The 14,179-nt window shown below is 46.3% G+C and overlaps 1 protein-coding gene across 5 annotated transcripts in view; it reads right to left on the reverse strand.

The window, feature by feature from the left end:
* The window catches only part of LOC108940910 (RNA-binding Raly-like protein), a 65,471-nt gene that overhangs the window by 25,352 nt on the left and 25,940 nt on the right, over window positions 1–14,179 (reverse strand). Inside the window, exon 1 of one of the 5 annotated variants that reach the window (XM_029256467.1) lies at window positions 340–480. The exons of the other annotated variants lie outside the window; for them this stretch is intronic. Within the exon in view, the coding sequence (XP_029112300.1) occupies window positions 340–359 (20 nt within the window). The 5' untranslated portion in view covers window positions 360–480. Of the gene's footprint in view, window positions 1–339; window positions 481–14,179 lie in introns of those variants that run through there. 5 annotated transcript variants of the gene reach the window in all.

The raw sequence follows: 14,179 nt of genomic DNA on the forward strand, positions 1-14,179 counted from the left end.
GTCTTGACACCGGCGATGGATTCGAAAACACCGTCCTCATCTAAAAACGCTTTAAACACACATCCGCGCAAGCCTAGAAACACACCCATAGCAGAGACACCGCGAAATGGGCGCTAAGCTCAGCTGTTCGTCCCAAACTGTTTATGGAGAAGGAAATGGAGCTAGATTTGGCAGCGTCGCGCAAAACCGTCGGAACGGGTAATTACACTGGCCACAGTTAAAACAAACTGGGCGAAAGCAAGCGGTGTGTTCACGCTTCGTTTAACGTGTTTGGCGAAGCCCACTAACGGTTCTGCTGGAGCGGCGCAGAGATGGGGAAGACCGATGGACATGTGTCACCTCCAGTCGCGAGGACTCATCTGGACGTGGCGTCCCCAGCTCTCGAGCCGCTAGATCTCGAGTCCGGATCAGTCTAGGGACCAACCTCCTGCACTCGATGGGAAATGGACCGTGTTACATTCTGCTGTGCCTCAGCAGATAGTGGTCCCGGGCAAACCATTAGAGGAACCGCAGGAAACGTGCTTACAAGAGGAAACAAGCAACTATTACGGGCTCTTAATGATGGTGCAGTGCTTTTGTTGCATGATTTCCATAGCCCTTCCTTCCGGGCTCATTGAAGATCTGCTGTGAAAGCTGATGCTTTCGGTGAGTTCTCCGCAGGGCAGCGCTGAGATTGTGGCATTTTGTAATACGCGGAGACGCGTGGCACCATCGCGGCTAAATGAGTTACTGCTGTTATTCCGAGACTGTGGTAAAACCAATAGAAGAATCAAATGAATGGAGAAAACGAGGGGATGCTTTCAACTCTTGTTCCTTTCTCATGTTTGAAATGAAAATCCGCGGCAGCATCAAAACCCTTTTCTCAGCTGGTAAAATCGCTCTTCCCGAATGTAGGGTGACTGCTGCAGCTCCAGCCACAGTTTACATTTGAACAATGTCAAACTTCATCTGCAATCAGAGCGGAGCTCTCCATCAGCGCAAGACACTGATGATGTGCAACAAATACATGGGTCAGCACAATCGGGGGGAGGGTCATTTTATTTCAAATGATTGCTGCACTCTTCCAGGATTGCTTTTTTTCCCAGCCTCTCGCTGGTGCCCCCAAGGCAACGCCGGGGCCGGGGAACGAGCAGCACTCAGCTGATTGTAACTTACTGCTATTCGCTTCACTTTTTGCTGTAACGCAAGCAGCATGGCAGCGTTTCCTGCAAGCCGCGCAGGAAATTTCTGCTTATTGCGGCTGACACAGTGCAGTTAGGCCGCATGCCACCGATCCCACCTATCCCTCAGCAGCTGGCTCGCACCGGTGGGAACGCTGCCGCTCCACTTCGAAACCACGTAGCATGAACTGCGAGGTTAAACGCTTTAGCGCTTCGATATTAAACAACCATTTAAAAGTGAAAAGGGAAAATGCTGATTCCTCTATTCTATGAAATGTGGGACCTGCTCCAGGGCAGGGGGGTAATTACAGTGCGTACCTGCCTACCCAGCTCCCCGGGGCTGCTACAGACAGCCCAGAACGATATACAATCCACGCATCGTACTTCACAAAGGATCCTCAAGCCAGCGTGATCATAGGGTGCAGACACACACAGAGGTACACACACTCATACAGGCTTCCCTTGCTGTATAAGACAAGTACAACTTGTTCCTCAAGCACAACGTATTCTTATGCAAAATTTGCTGTTAAGAGAATTCTAATAAAACAAACTCTTTATGACATTAAGCTGATGCTTTTCTCCAAAGCAACTTATAATGTTAATCTACCTACAATTACTTACCATTTATAGAGCTGGGTAATTTTTACTAGGGTTATTTAGGGTAAGTACCTTGCTCAAGGGTGCTACAGCCAGAGGAAGAGTCAAATCTGCAACCTTTGGGTCTAAAGGCAGCAGCTCTAAGCACTCTGCTACCAACTGCTTCTATGGGATTTTTAAGGTTAATTTAACTGGGAAAATAGGTATGTGTTCCTGAGCCGCGAAAGGTTCTCAGATTCTTTCATCAAATATGAAAAATTCCTACCTTATGTTTTGTTTTTCGTAACAGAGGTCCATAAAATCACAACTAATTTGGACGCCTTTAAATCCAGGCTTAAGACATAAATGTTCAAAAATCACTTAAATAAAACACATTTTCATGCTCCCTTTTTCTATAGCCCGTTCTTCCTTTCCCTCCCAGTATTTATCTTACTCTTATTTTATCTTTATTCTTTTCTAGTGTTGCACTGTGGTGCAGAAGGTAGCGCTGCTGCCTCACGGCTCTTGTGTTGCGGGACTGAACTGGCTCAGTCGGCGCAGAGATGGCAGCTTCTCACTGTGTTCGTGTGGGCTTCCTCTCACAGTCCCAAGACATGCATTTCAGGTGAATTTGTGTGTGTGTAGGTGTAGGTAGGCAAGCTCTGGACCTCCTGCACTGGACAAGCGGGTTTTATTGATTGTTGGATTCTGTGGTTTTTATTTTAAAGACTGATATCTATTGTAAATACAGTGGACCCTTGGACCTCTTCAAGTCCACCACCACCTCTTGGGTCTTGGAGGTGTAAGAGATGTACTCGGCTTTGTTTGCCCCACTCAGCATAGTCATTAACCAAGCTTCTGACCTTGTCTTCTTGCCCATCCCTAATGCACCCAATTACTAGTGTAATTACTAATTGCTTTTTACTTTAACTTTCAATTACTTTCTGATTACTAATTAATTATTAGTAATTATTATTGGAGAACTTCTACAGATGACATGACTAGATATCATTCATGACAGGAACCAAATGGGATGCTTTCTATGAAAGCAATTGTCATGATTACTGTAATCAGTCAAAATAGTCATAGATGTTCTCTGCTGAATTATTTGTAAAGTACTATTTGCGATAAAAGAATAGTAAATCAAATCGAGTAATTTGTAATGATATTGCCTTCAAAGAGAATTCAGTGCATTCGTCACACCAGTTTTTAGGTAAGGCTTAATTTTACCTTTTCGGCTTTTAGCGTTTCCTTCAAAACTTTTTGTCTTTCGGACTCATGATTACACATGCAGAGGAATCACAGGATTTATGAGCTGCATGGGTGATGACACAGATATCCGACAACTGACATGGGCAGGACAATCCGTGACCGAGTGGGTGGGGGCTGCTCGTCTTGCATGCTGCTGAACATTGTGGCTTTTTTTTGTGTTTCGAATCGAAACGTCCCTTCTCGTAAGGAGTTTCTCAAAAACGTGAGTTAACAGTTGTTGCCGTTTATGTGAATTTTGCAGCACAAACTACATTTGATCGTCATTTTAAATCTCGTAAAAAGGAGCCTTTGTTATACAATGGACAACATCATGGTTTGCATTGGCTTGTAAAACTCCCCTGTACTGTCTGTGTCACGCCGCTGACAGAAAGGGAGCACGGAGGAGGGCCGAGAGCTCTAACGGTACATCGGAGCGTAGTGAGGATGATGCAGTCAACAAGACCATCAAACACGCGGTCCATCGGCTCAGGAACCTTGTCACCGCCGACAGAGATGCGCTCTTTACATAGCAGTTACTCCCTCAGCATCGCTGACCCAATTCCGCGAGACAGGCCTCGGGACGGGCTGCGCTCTGTACTGAAACAAGCCGCGCTACGCCGCTCGCCACCCACCTCCGCTTGCGGACGAGCCGCTAGGTAACACGTAGCGATGAACCGTGGAGGTTGTCGGCGGTAGGGGTTAAACGAAGGCCGCCCGCAGACCCCCGTTCGCTTCCAATTGCCTTTCTGAAAGCTGATGAGATGAATGAAACTCTACCGGCCGAGCAGAGATGTTATTCCATGCCAGCCCGGTCGGGGAGATTGAGATCACTTCAATTCAGAGAAACCAGAGGAAGTTTTGCTCCGGAGGGAAATAAAACTTCTGAAAGTAGTCTGGTATATTTCCACGCAATGCCCTGGTGTCGCGAGTCCTCTGGAAGAGGCCCAAGAGAATGCTGGGAGGACGTTAAGGAGAGAATACAGCACTATCTGAGAGGGAACGCGCGCGGCAGCATGACTCAGGTTTTGCTAAATACTCCTCTCGCCGAGCAGCACCAACCGCACCACCGCTGCCATGTAAAACATGTTCTATTTGGCCAACCCAGTGAGACCTAGCAGTCTCTCTCCCTCCCTAACACAAGCGGTGTATTTTATGCGCTTGGCCCCATTGTGGGTTTCTAACATTTATCCTTCTGACCCGCAAAACCCTTGCGGTGTGTTTTTTTATGAGCCGTGTCAGTGAGTCGGGGTGGGGAGGTTGGCCCAAATAAGCGAACAGACTGCTGAGCAAGGGGCATCTGCTGAGAGCGACCTAACTTGGTTCCACCGCCGGCCAGTGAATTAGCGGGAGGCCCGGCAGAATGGAGACAGAGTCCTGCAAAGTGGCCCATGTTTTGGCTCTGATTGCAGAGAGCGGCCAGGGAAGGAGCGGTGATGATCCATGGATGAGCCACCCCTCATATGAGCTCAGTAAGCCCCGCAGCCTCGTTCGGGAGCCAAGGCTCAGCAGCAAATAAACAGACGCGCGGGCTATTCATTTATCGTATCTTTGACTTCCATGGAGACCACAATCCTATTGGACAGCAGTGAGGAGTTTGGGGGCAGTGTTGGAAAGCTGTCAACTGAAAAAGTAATATTACTTTACAAGTGGATTTTATAACTTTCTGTTCTGGACTCCAGTGCCCTAGAGATCGGGTTTCATTTGACCTGGTATCTCCTGCTTCTGCTCTGCTCCTCACTCCCATTGTCACTATAGGCAGGACATTAAGGGCAGGTCAACTGGGCGTCGAGCAATATAATGACTGAACCCGGTGCCCTGATCGGCACTGTGACGCACTCATCCAAGGCTCCTTTCTCCAACGCAGTCTCTTCCCAACAACACTTCTCTTGATCTTTTCCAGCATTAAGACGTTACCGTAATGTTTCGCAGCATTCTGTTAACGTCACGGCACTTTAACACTTTGCAATGTTCAGTTAATACCTTCAGCCGTGCTTCCCGGTGTCCTGTTGGCATTCCATGTGTTTGGTTAATGTTTTATAGTTCCGTTAACATAGCAGAGCATCTTATTAACACTTCACGAACACTTCACAGTGCTTCATCAACACTCAATAATGCTCCGTTACCTTATCTCAGCATTCTGTTCATCCTTTTCAGTGTTCCAGTCACATTTTAAGTGTTCCGTTAATACTTATACTCAATAGTAATACTCAATGTTCTATGAGCATTTCTCAGTTTTACACAAATGAAGGATAATATAAAGTGCAGATGGTTTATGATCGCATGCTGACTGATGGCAAACCCACTCGGTTACATTTACATTTATTTATTTAGCAGACGCTTTTCTCCAAAGCTACTTCCAGAAAACACTATGTAGTGTTATGAGCACACACACCTTATTCACGGCGGTGATTTACACTGCTAGATACACCACTTACACAGGGTCACTCATCCATACATCAGTGGAACACACTCTCTCTCTCTGTCACTCACACACTAACAACACACTTTGCCCTGCAGGCTCACTAATGTCACCTTTTGCTGACTATACACCCCTCAAGGGATCACACTTAGTCACTTTCAGCTGCAGAACCCTATCTTGAATCCCACCTTCAGCTACAGTACCTTTGATCGAGGTACCTTCCTTAAATTTTGCCTCTAAAAATTGCCCCGCTGTATAAATGTGTAAATCATTGTAAGTCGGTAAGTTGCTCAGGAAAAAAGCATTAGCTAAATGAATGTGTTAAATAACCAGCAGGATCAAAGTAAACAGCCAAGTATAACAATCTGAGTTATGAAGTGCTCAAAGAACAATAACCACAGTCATAACTACTGCTTTAGTAGTTTCCCAAAGACCCAGGGTTTGGAGGGCTTTCCGTCACCAAAGGGACTCAACCGTCTCCATCTGTCCATGATTGAAATGTCACTTTAGAAGACTGCAGTAGACTGTGATTGAACCAACAATCTCTTTTAACAGAGGAAAAAACTGACAGGTAACTGACCAAAAAACAGCTTCAGATACACCGCCCGAAACCGCAGGTCCCAAGCGGGGTCGCGGCGAACCGGAGCCCAATCCAGCAACAGAGGGCGCAAGGCTGGAGGGGGAGGGGACACACCCAGGACGGGATGCCAGGGAATACAGTATGATTTTTCCCACACAAAACAATGTAAATGGCTTCTTTGTTTGGAAATTTCATTCATAAGATGATTTTCTGGAATGGACTGAATCTGTCAGCCAGGGTAGTGCATATCCAAATCCTTATGCTGAATGGTCTGGTAACATGACACCAGAGCCTCTCATCTGCACAAAGGAAACGTGGAATCTCTTCTCCAAGACCCAGTGTGACCTTTGGGAAGCTGTGTTTCCAGTTAAGGTGGGGTGCAGTGCTCACAGTGCACTAGCAAAAGGTGATAGTGTTCAGTGTGCAATGGCCCTGGGACCACGGCGGTGCACATTCACGGTGAAACCAGAACATCTGCATCAACCATGATTCACACTCTGGCAAACATATATTCTCTGTAAAATAAAAATGAAACCTTGCAAAGAACTTCCATTGAGAAAGTTTAAAAAAAAAAAAAACATTAACTGGAGCTTGGGGGGTGCCCTGGCACAGCGGGCTTGGTCAGGTCTTGCTCTCTGGTGGGTCTGGGGTTCGACTCCTGATTGGGGCGCCTTGCGATGGAGTGGCGTCCCGTCCTGGGTGTGTCCCCTCCCCTCTCCAGCCTTGCGCCCTGTGTTGCCGGGTTAGGCTCCGGTTTGCGGAGACCCTGCTCGGGACATGCGGTTTCAGCCTGTGTGTGCCTGTAAAGGGAGCTTCTGAACGCATGTTCCCATCTACACAACCTTGTGGGGACTGTTGAAGTGGAAGTAATAAAACCGAACATGAGTAAAAGAGCTGTGCGCACGCGTGAGAACTGATGCTTGCACAATTTTCGTGCATATCTTCGCGAGTGCATGTGAAATTATGAATGTATAGACTTCTGTTTGTGTATGTATGATGAACGTACAGAGCTTTGCATATGGAGGCGTACATCTCTGTGTTTGCGAACATGTGTGCAAGTGGATTTGACCGGCTGTCCCCTTCTAAAGTTCGGCCAGCGTATCCGTCACGGAGCCGACTGCGTCCTCTCCTTGAAACACCCTCTCTGCTCTCCCGCTCTCGGCACAAACTTGCCGAGACAACCTAAATGTCAGGCTGCCTCCAATTTACATTAGGAGTGAAATGAGAAGATCCTAAATACCAGCCCTTTTCTAACCGTATAATTTCAATCTCCTTCCAAGAGCTGGCTGTTCATTTAAAGGCCACTGGATATTCTTATGCTCTGTTCCACACACACTTTGATGGATTTGCAACAAAGGCCTGAACGAGAAGGAGCTCAGGTTGACGGGTGTGCAACACTAAGAGCTTGCTGAGCCACGACCCGTGCTGCAGACGGTGAAACTGGCTTTGGTTTGGCCGTCGTGGCTCTGCTTTGATGGATAGAATAAAAGAACTAAAATAAGGGGTCATGCAGGCAGCTCTGAGCATGACGGTATTGTAAAGAACAGCTGACTCTCAATAATGTCCACCGTTCTAGCAGAGACAGCTGATGGGGTGTGTACATGTATTTGTGTGTATGTGCAAGTTGTAAAAAAATCCCAGCCAACTATTAGTCCCTGCAAAGGGGTCTCATGCACACATCAGTACACTCAGTGGTGGCAAGGCAAGAGTGACCATCGGGGGCATAAACACCCAACCCCTTCCGGCCCCAGGCCTTACATTCACTGGCAGTTTCGTCCAACTGCCCAAAGCAGCTGGTTCTGTATGGAAAAACAGCTTTGCAATAGTAGGCTTCGGGTTTTGGTTGCATGTTACTCATCAGTGTAAGTTAGGGAATTTTACAGAAAATTACACATGAATGAAAAAGGAGTTGAAGATCCTTGGATCTGGTACCAACCCAAGCCTGGATCTGTTTACAGTACTTCGGATTATTGACACGACAGCAATTTCTCTCTTTGGATTTTTACGTCACACACTCTTTCCTCTTCTACCTTTAATCTTACCGCCCATTTTCCTTCCACGCCATCCACAAGGACCATCCTCAAAGACCTCACACAGTCTAGACCTCTTGTCCTCTACACTCCAGGCTTGCCCAGGACAGGCGATCTAATGACGCGCTTCGCTTCAACCACGCCACACGCTGCCGTGTGCCAGGCTCCATTACAGCAGCAACGCTAACAGAGCGAGCGGAAGAACTTGTGTTTAATGGATTGTTGCAAATATGACGGATTCCTCTCCAAATAAAAACCACTCTGCATGGACGCCTATCTTTCAGACTCATTATGAGTAACTCGGAAAGGCGTTCTCCCCTAACGCCGCACATAAGTGTTTCCGCAGCGCAGATTCCCCATTAACACGGTGCCATCCGCCACGCGATGTTTATGTCCACGATGGCGCGGAATCTCCTCTCGATGACGAGTGCCGCTCCAGCAGCTGCTGCACCGACTGTAAAGCGCGATTGTCATGTCACTGCTGTGACAACGGCTCCCACCGACCGCTTCTGTTGACGAGCCCGAGGAGCCTGGCAATGGGGAGCGCCATAACGTGAGTGCGAGGAATGGTATGACTCACTCTCTCCTGCAGCTCGCAGCTGCTCAGGGAAACCGACAACGACGGCTCCACATCAGTGAGGTCAGCATCGATGCTGTGACCGACCCCTGGCAGTCTCGTGACATCGCGATCGACGCATGAGCAGGATCCCTTAATTCCGTTGGTAGACCTTTGATTTCAGTCTGAATTTCTCCAGGTCTGCTGGTCACAGCGATGGCCCAGCTTCCTGGTTAGGGCAGTCCAAAAGCACAGCTTTTCGCGGAAAACAATTTAAATTCAGCCTCAGTCTGGCTCTGAAAATTAAGCGAAGCACAAGAGTCAAGAAACGGTATAGTCTTTGAAAGTGAAAAATAAGTTTAGAAGACATATACAAGCCTCAAGTGATGGAAAGGGTTGACTTCATCGAACACCCTTGAGCATAAACAAGAAAGGGCGCAGAAGGTCATAGAAAAACACACGGGAACAACTGGGCGGACACGGCGTGTGTGTGTGTGTGTGTGTGTGTGTGTGTCTGCTATGCAAGTGAAGGTATATCAGTGGAAACCATCGCCTACCTAAACTGTTTCCACAGAAAAGAAATCATAGTTCCGTCTCTAAGTGTGGACAACCAAAGTGTTTAACGTCCTTCAACTAAAAATAAACTTAAATTTTAAAAATTGAATAAAAATTTTATATTTTGTATTTATATTTCAGGGGGTGCGGTGGCGCAGTGGGTTGGACCACAGTGCTGCTCTCCGGTGGGTCTGGGGTTCGAGTCCTGCTTGGGGTGCCTTGCGGCGGACTGGCATCCCGTCCTGGGTGTGTCCCCTCCCCCTCTGGCCTTACGCCCTGTGTTGCCGGGTTAGGCTCTGGTTCCCCGTGACCCCGTATGGGACAAGCGGTTCTGAAAATGTGTGTGTGTGTGTATTTATATTTCATATTTTAAATATAAATTTTAAAGAAAAATTTAATTTTGATCCGCATGACAATTCAAAAGAATTCTACAACATCGGTCCCCCTTTTGGAACTTATTGTATGGTGCTTCATGACCACATCTATGAAATATTAAAACCTTTTATTTTGTGTGTGTGGACATATTTGTACTTTACTGTTGTGCTGTTTTTGTCTTGGTGTTGCTGAGACAAATTATGCTAAGGCCACATGTGCAAGGACCACTTCTCCAGCCTGATGTTTCCTCACTGAGATGTCAGGTGAGGCAAGGGTCAGTTCCCTTATCTGAAGACCTTGGGATGAGGTTGCAGCTACTGCTGCCTTGTGAGATGGGTATATAAGGGAGGTGATCCATATTCTCTGTGGAGCAAGTCCAATCCAGGAGGAAAAGAAGAGTTACAGCCAATCAAGTCAACCTACTTGCAGCAAACCGGGCAAGACTGGCGAAGCCAGAAACACCTCACATGCATTAGTTGTGAGAAAGACCCATGTAGGTGCAGGGCCTAAAAGGCAGTCATTTGAGCCCATGTTTTTACCCACATGGCTTCTTCCTCTTTGGGATGATTGCAGTCGGCACGGTAACCTTTTCCAGCACCAAATGTCACCGCTGAAGGCGACAGCTCGTTGCCGTTCTGCCTGGGCATTATCCCTGCTGAGGGACTAAATTGGATAAAAGCCTGGCAGCCGGCTCTCCAGCCAAACGCCTCTCACGCAGCAACACAATTACAGTGTTTTGCAACAGAACTGCGGCCAGATGGAGCAACATGCTTCCGTGCAGGTATGAACAACGAAGAATGTTTTGGGTCAGAGCTCGATGAATGGGAATCCTCCACATGGCACCACTGTGTACCAGTGTTTTCCCGCCACTCCCTCACTGGAGGACTGCATTAATACGTTCTTACAGCAAATGTTTAATTCATTATTGCTTTTTTCTGAGGTTTTTACAGACTCCAACCTGTGGAAGGACCTCTTCGGGATCAAGCTTTTACTGATTTTGGCGCAGCGGTCGGATGTACGAACTACCCGAGATGTGAACGGATTTCCGGTCTAGTTGCGTTTTTCAGCTGAGGACTAAGTGCGAGTGGTTTGCTTTCATGGACGACTGTTAGCAGAAAGTTTAAGGATCCGGTCTTATGGTCAAAGGGTTAAAGGCTCACACCCTAAAACAGGCAACAGCTGCACTACTGTTTATAAAATGTAAAGAGCCTAGGTGTGATAATATGGTCAAAGGTGAACAAGGGCTTAAATGGCCTCCCTGGAGTGGCCAACCCTGGTCTGTGTGGAGGTCAGTGTTCCATCCTTCCACGAGAGGACAGCACTTATCTAACTGGACTTTGTTGGTGGCTCATTTTGCATTTCATTACTTGGAGACGTATACTCTAAACATCTCCATTTTGATGATAAACTGATCCATCAGCGCACCTAATGCAGAGGCCATCATTTTAAACCAAGATTCTCTCCTCAGCTTTCTCTCCCTGCATTTGGTATTTTTTGTATTGCTTTTAAAAGCTCCTTCCTCATCTCATCGATAATTTATGTTTCCCAACTTTACAGAATCCAGGAAATTCTTTGACTACTGTCATGTTTTCGTCCTTAAATATCAGTGCTCCCGGTTTGACTCCGCTTCGCCCTGCCACCTATTTTAAGTTCTGTGTCCTGAGATCTCCTGCATACCTGCATAAATCTCTTTGAAGACGTTTCCAGCTCTGCGGATTTTCAGATCTGCTCTACAGTCGCCTGCAGCAGAAGTCCTGGACAGGGTGGGAAGCTGGAGGATCAACCAACGGTGTAACTATCACTGTAGTCAGAGCACAGAATGATGGCACAGCGAGTAGCGCTGGTGCCTTGCAGCTCTTGGGTTGCGGGTTCAGACATGAATTTCAATCTGGATCAGACTGTGTGGAGTTCGCATGTTCTCCCGTGCTTGCATGAATTTCCTCCCAAAGATGTGTTTTAGGTGGGTTGGTGACGCTTAACAGGCATTTGTGTCTGACTGAACGTGACATTTTTGAGTGTCGGGATACATAACAGCATATGGCTTAGTTTGCCTACCGCTGCAAGTCGCTTTGGACAAAGTCACCAGAAAATTACAAATGTATAACAAAACCATGAACCGAGGGAGCATTCTTGTTATAACAACTGGCTGCAGGGTAAAGTTGTTCTTGCTTAATCTTTGCAGAAGTGATTGGTTGGATATTAAGCCAGCTCATCTTACACTCAGGTGTACTTACATACAATATATTCATTCAGGTGATAGTTCTCTCCATAGTGACTTACAACAACCACTTGTCACGGTGAACCAGAGCCTAACCCGGCCACACAGGCCAAAAGGCTGAAGGGGGGTGGGATACCAGTTTGTCTCAAGGCACCCCAAGCAGGGCTCAAACCCCAGACCCACCAGAGAGCAGGAGCTGGTCAAACCCACTGCACCACCATGCCCCCTACCCCATTTACACAGCAGGGAAATTTCACAGGAGCAATTTAGGGTAAGTACCTTGCTCATGGGTACTAGAGCTGGGATTTGAACCTGTCACCTTTGGGGCTAAAGGCAGCAGTTCTAACCGCTACAGCACCGGCTGCCACGTTTCAGATGTCAGCTACATCGTATTCCCTAAATCCTGCTGGTGTACAGCCATCGCTGATCACGACTTGGCTACGCACAGTTAACCAATATAAATACATCTGTAAAAAGATAAACAAGGTAACAGTGCAATAATGAGGAGTGAGTTAATCATGGGAGGTTAAATTTGGACTTTTTCCAGGTTACGGCCACAATTTTAATTCAGTAAGCAAAAATCAAAAATTAGATGCTGATACAAAGAAAACAGAGAAACTGCAACCATTTGGGTCATGGTTTAATTTTGTACAAGCCTCCCTGTTTCAACAGATGTTAGAACGGTGCTGATATGTGTGTGTAAGTGACTATTATTCAGTCCCGGCCCACTCATAAGACAATGCACTGACAGCAGCTTTTGTGGTTGACTGTTAGTGCCGTAGGGCAGGGGGACAGCGGAGCTCTTAATTATACTTGTTTGAGCTGTTGGTTGAATGAATCGCAAAACTGCAATAATATTAAAACAAATTTAATCAGGAGATCACTGCAATTTTTGTTTTAATCCAACATCGCGTTACCTTTGACTGCGACGCTGGAATAATTAGAAAAATTGGTTATTTTCACCCTTGAAAACATGAAATGAACAAAAGTAATACAGTAGTCTTATTTCATTGAACCAATTATTCCACGATTATCCGGTGTTTAATATTTAATTGTTTAGCCTTTGAAAAATAACTACGGAACTGGTTAATCCAAATGAGTTTTGATGCTAATTTATTCAGTTTTTCCTTAAGTTTTAGCTGTGATCAAATCAATAAAACATGTATTGCAGGGGCAAATTCTCCTCTGACATTTTTTTTATACTAGCTGTAATATGCTTCACGCAGCTGGGAAAAAAAAAACAAACATTTTGTTCTGGCCGAGCTGTTGGTTTAACGTGGATTGAATCATGTGATTCATTTGCTCAACACCTGAAATACAGGATATTAGTAGCTCAGCTGCAATAAAACCAGCATCCAAGAGTTGCCAGGACCAGGGCTGAAAAACCCTGTCATTAAGTGCTTGGGTAGAACTCGTACAGTAATGACCTGTGAAAAGCCACCTTTCTTCACAGTCCAACAGCAAAAAGATAAATGTGAAAATCAAGATGCGTTTCTGATGTTGAGTCCTCCCTCAAGCTTCGAGTAAACCTGCAACTTCAGGGCGTATTGTCTTCAAAGCAAAGGAGCAATTGACTTCACATATTTTAATATATTATGATGGTGTAACATTTTAAAAATTATTCACTAGTTATTTTGAATAATGTAGGCTTTAGTTGGGCATAGCTGGAAGTGATTTTGCAAGATGTTTTACTGCATTTTTAAAAAATGACCTAGCAACTCCTTCCCAATTGAAATGAAGACCCTCTTGATCCTGCTCACTTGGGGTTGATGGGAGTGCCACCAGGCATTGCTTTACACGTCGGACTCCGGTTGTTATGAGTTCCATAGGAGGGGGATCAGGTGAAGAACCCCCTCTTCTAAGGTATGCAGCCCACACTTTTTAATAAAGTGCTGTAGAGCCTTGAGTTGAGGTCCAATAACCAATATACTGGCCTCATAGCAGACCTCATGGATGAAGAGGCCAGCGCTGCCACTGCAAAGGCTTCAAGGCATTAAAGCTCGGGCTCTCATTCATAGACACCTCCTTGGCTCAGACTCAGGAGGGAGCAAGGCATTTGGGAGGATGGTTTTGGAGCACAAGGCAAAGCCCCATGTGCTGATCTCAAAGTTGAGGCACATCTTTCTCATAAAAGCTCCTCCCCATCTACGAAACACTGTTAAGCGATGCACTTTCTGATCCCTATCCCGTGATGTGACCCACAGATCTCAGGATGGCCGCTCCAAATTGGGATTACAGACAGATTTTCACTCGGGATATTCAAGCCTGGAATCCAGATTAAGCCTGGTGTGGCATGTGAGGAAAGTGCACAATAAACAATTGCCAGTCAGAAAACAGACTTAAATATCTCAGGGAAGCAGGCATGACCCGCGCGGTAACCATGGAAACGGCTGCACTGGTGTCAGCCCCCGACACGGGATTCACTTCATGCAGGATTACTCGTACAAAAGTCTGAATTA

Source organism: Scleropages formosus, chromosome 11 (genome assembly GCF_900964775.1).
Source record: "Scleropages formosus chromosome 11, fSclFor1.1, whole genome shotgun sequence".
Lineage (NCBI taxonomy): Eukaryota > Metazoa > Chordata > Actinopteri > Osteoglossiformes > Osteoglossidae > Scleropages > Scleropages formosus.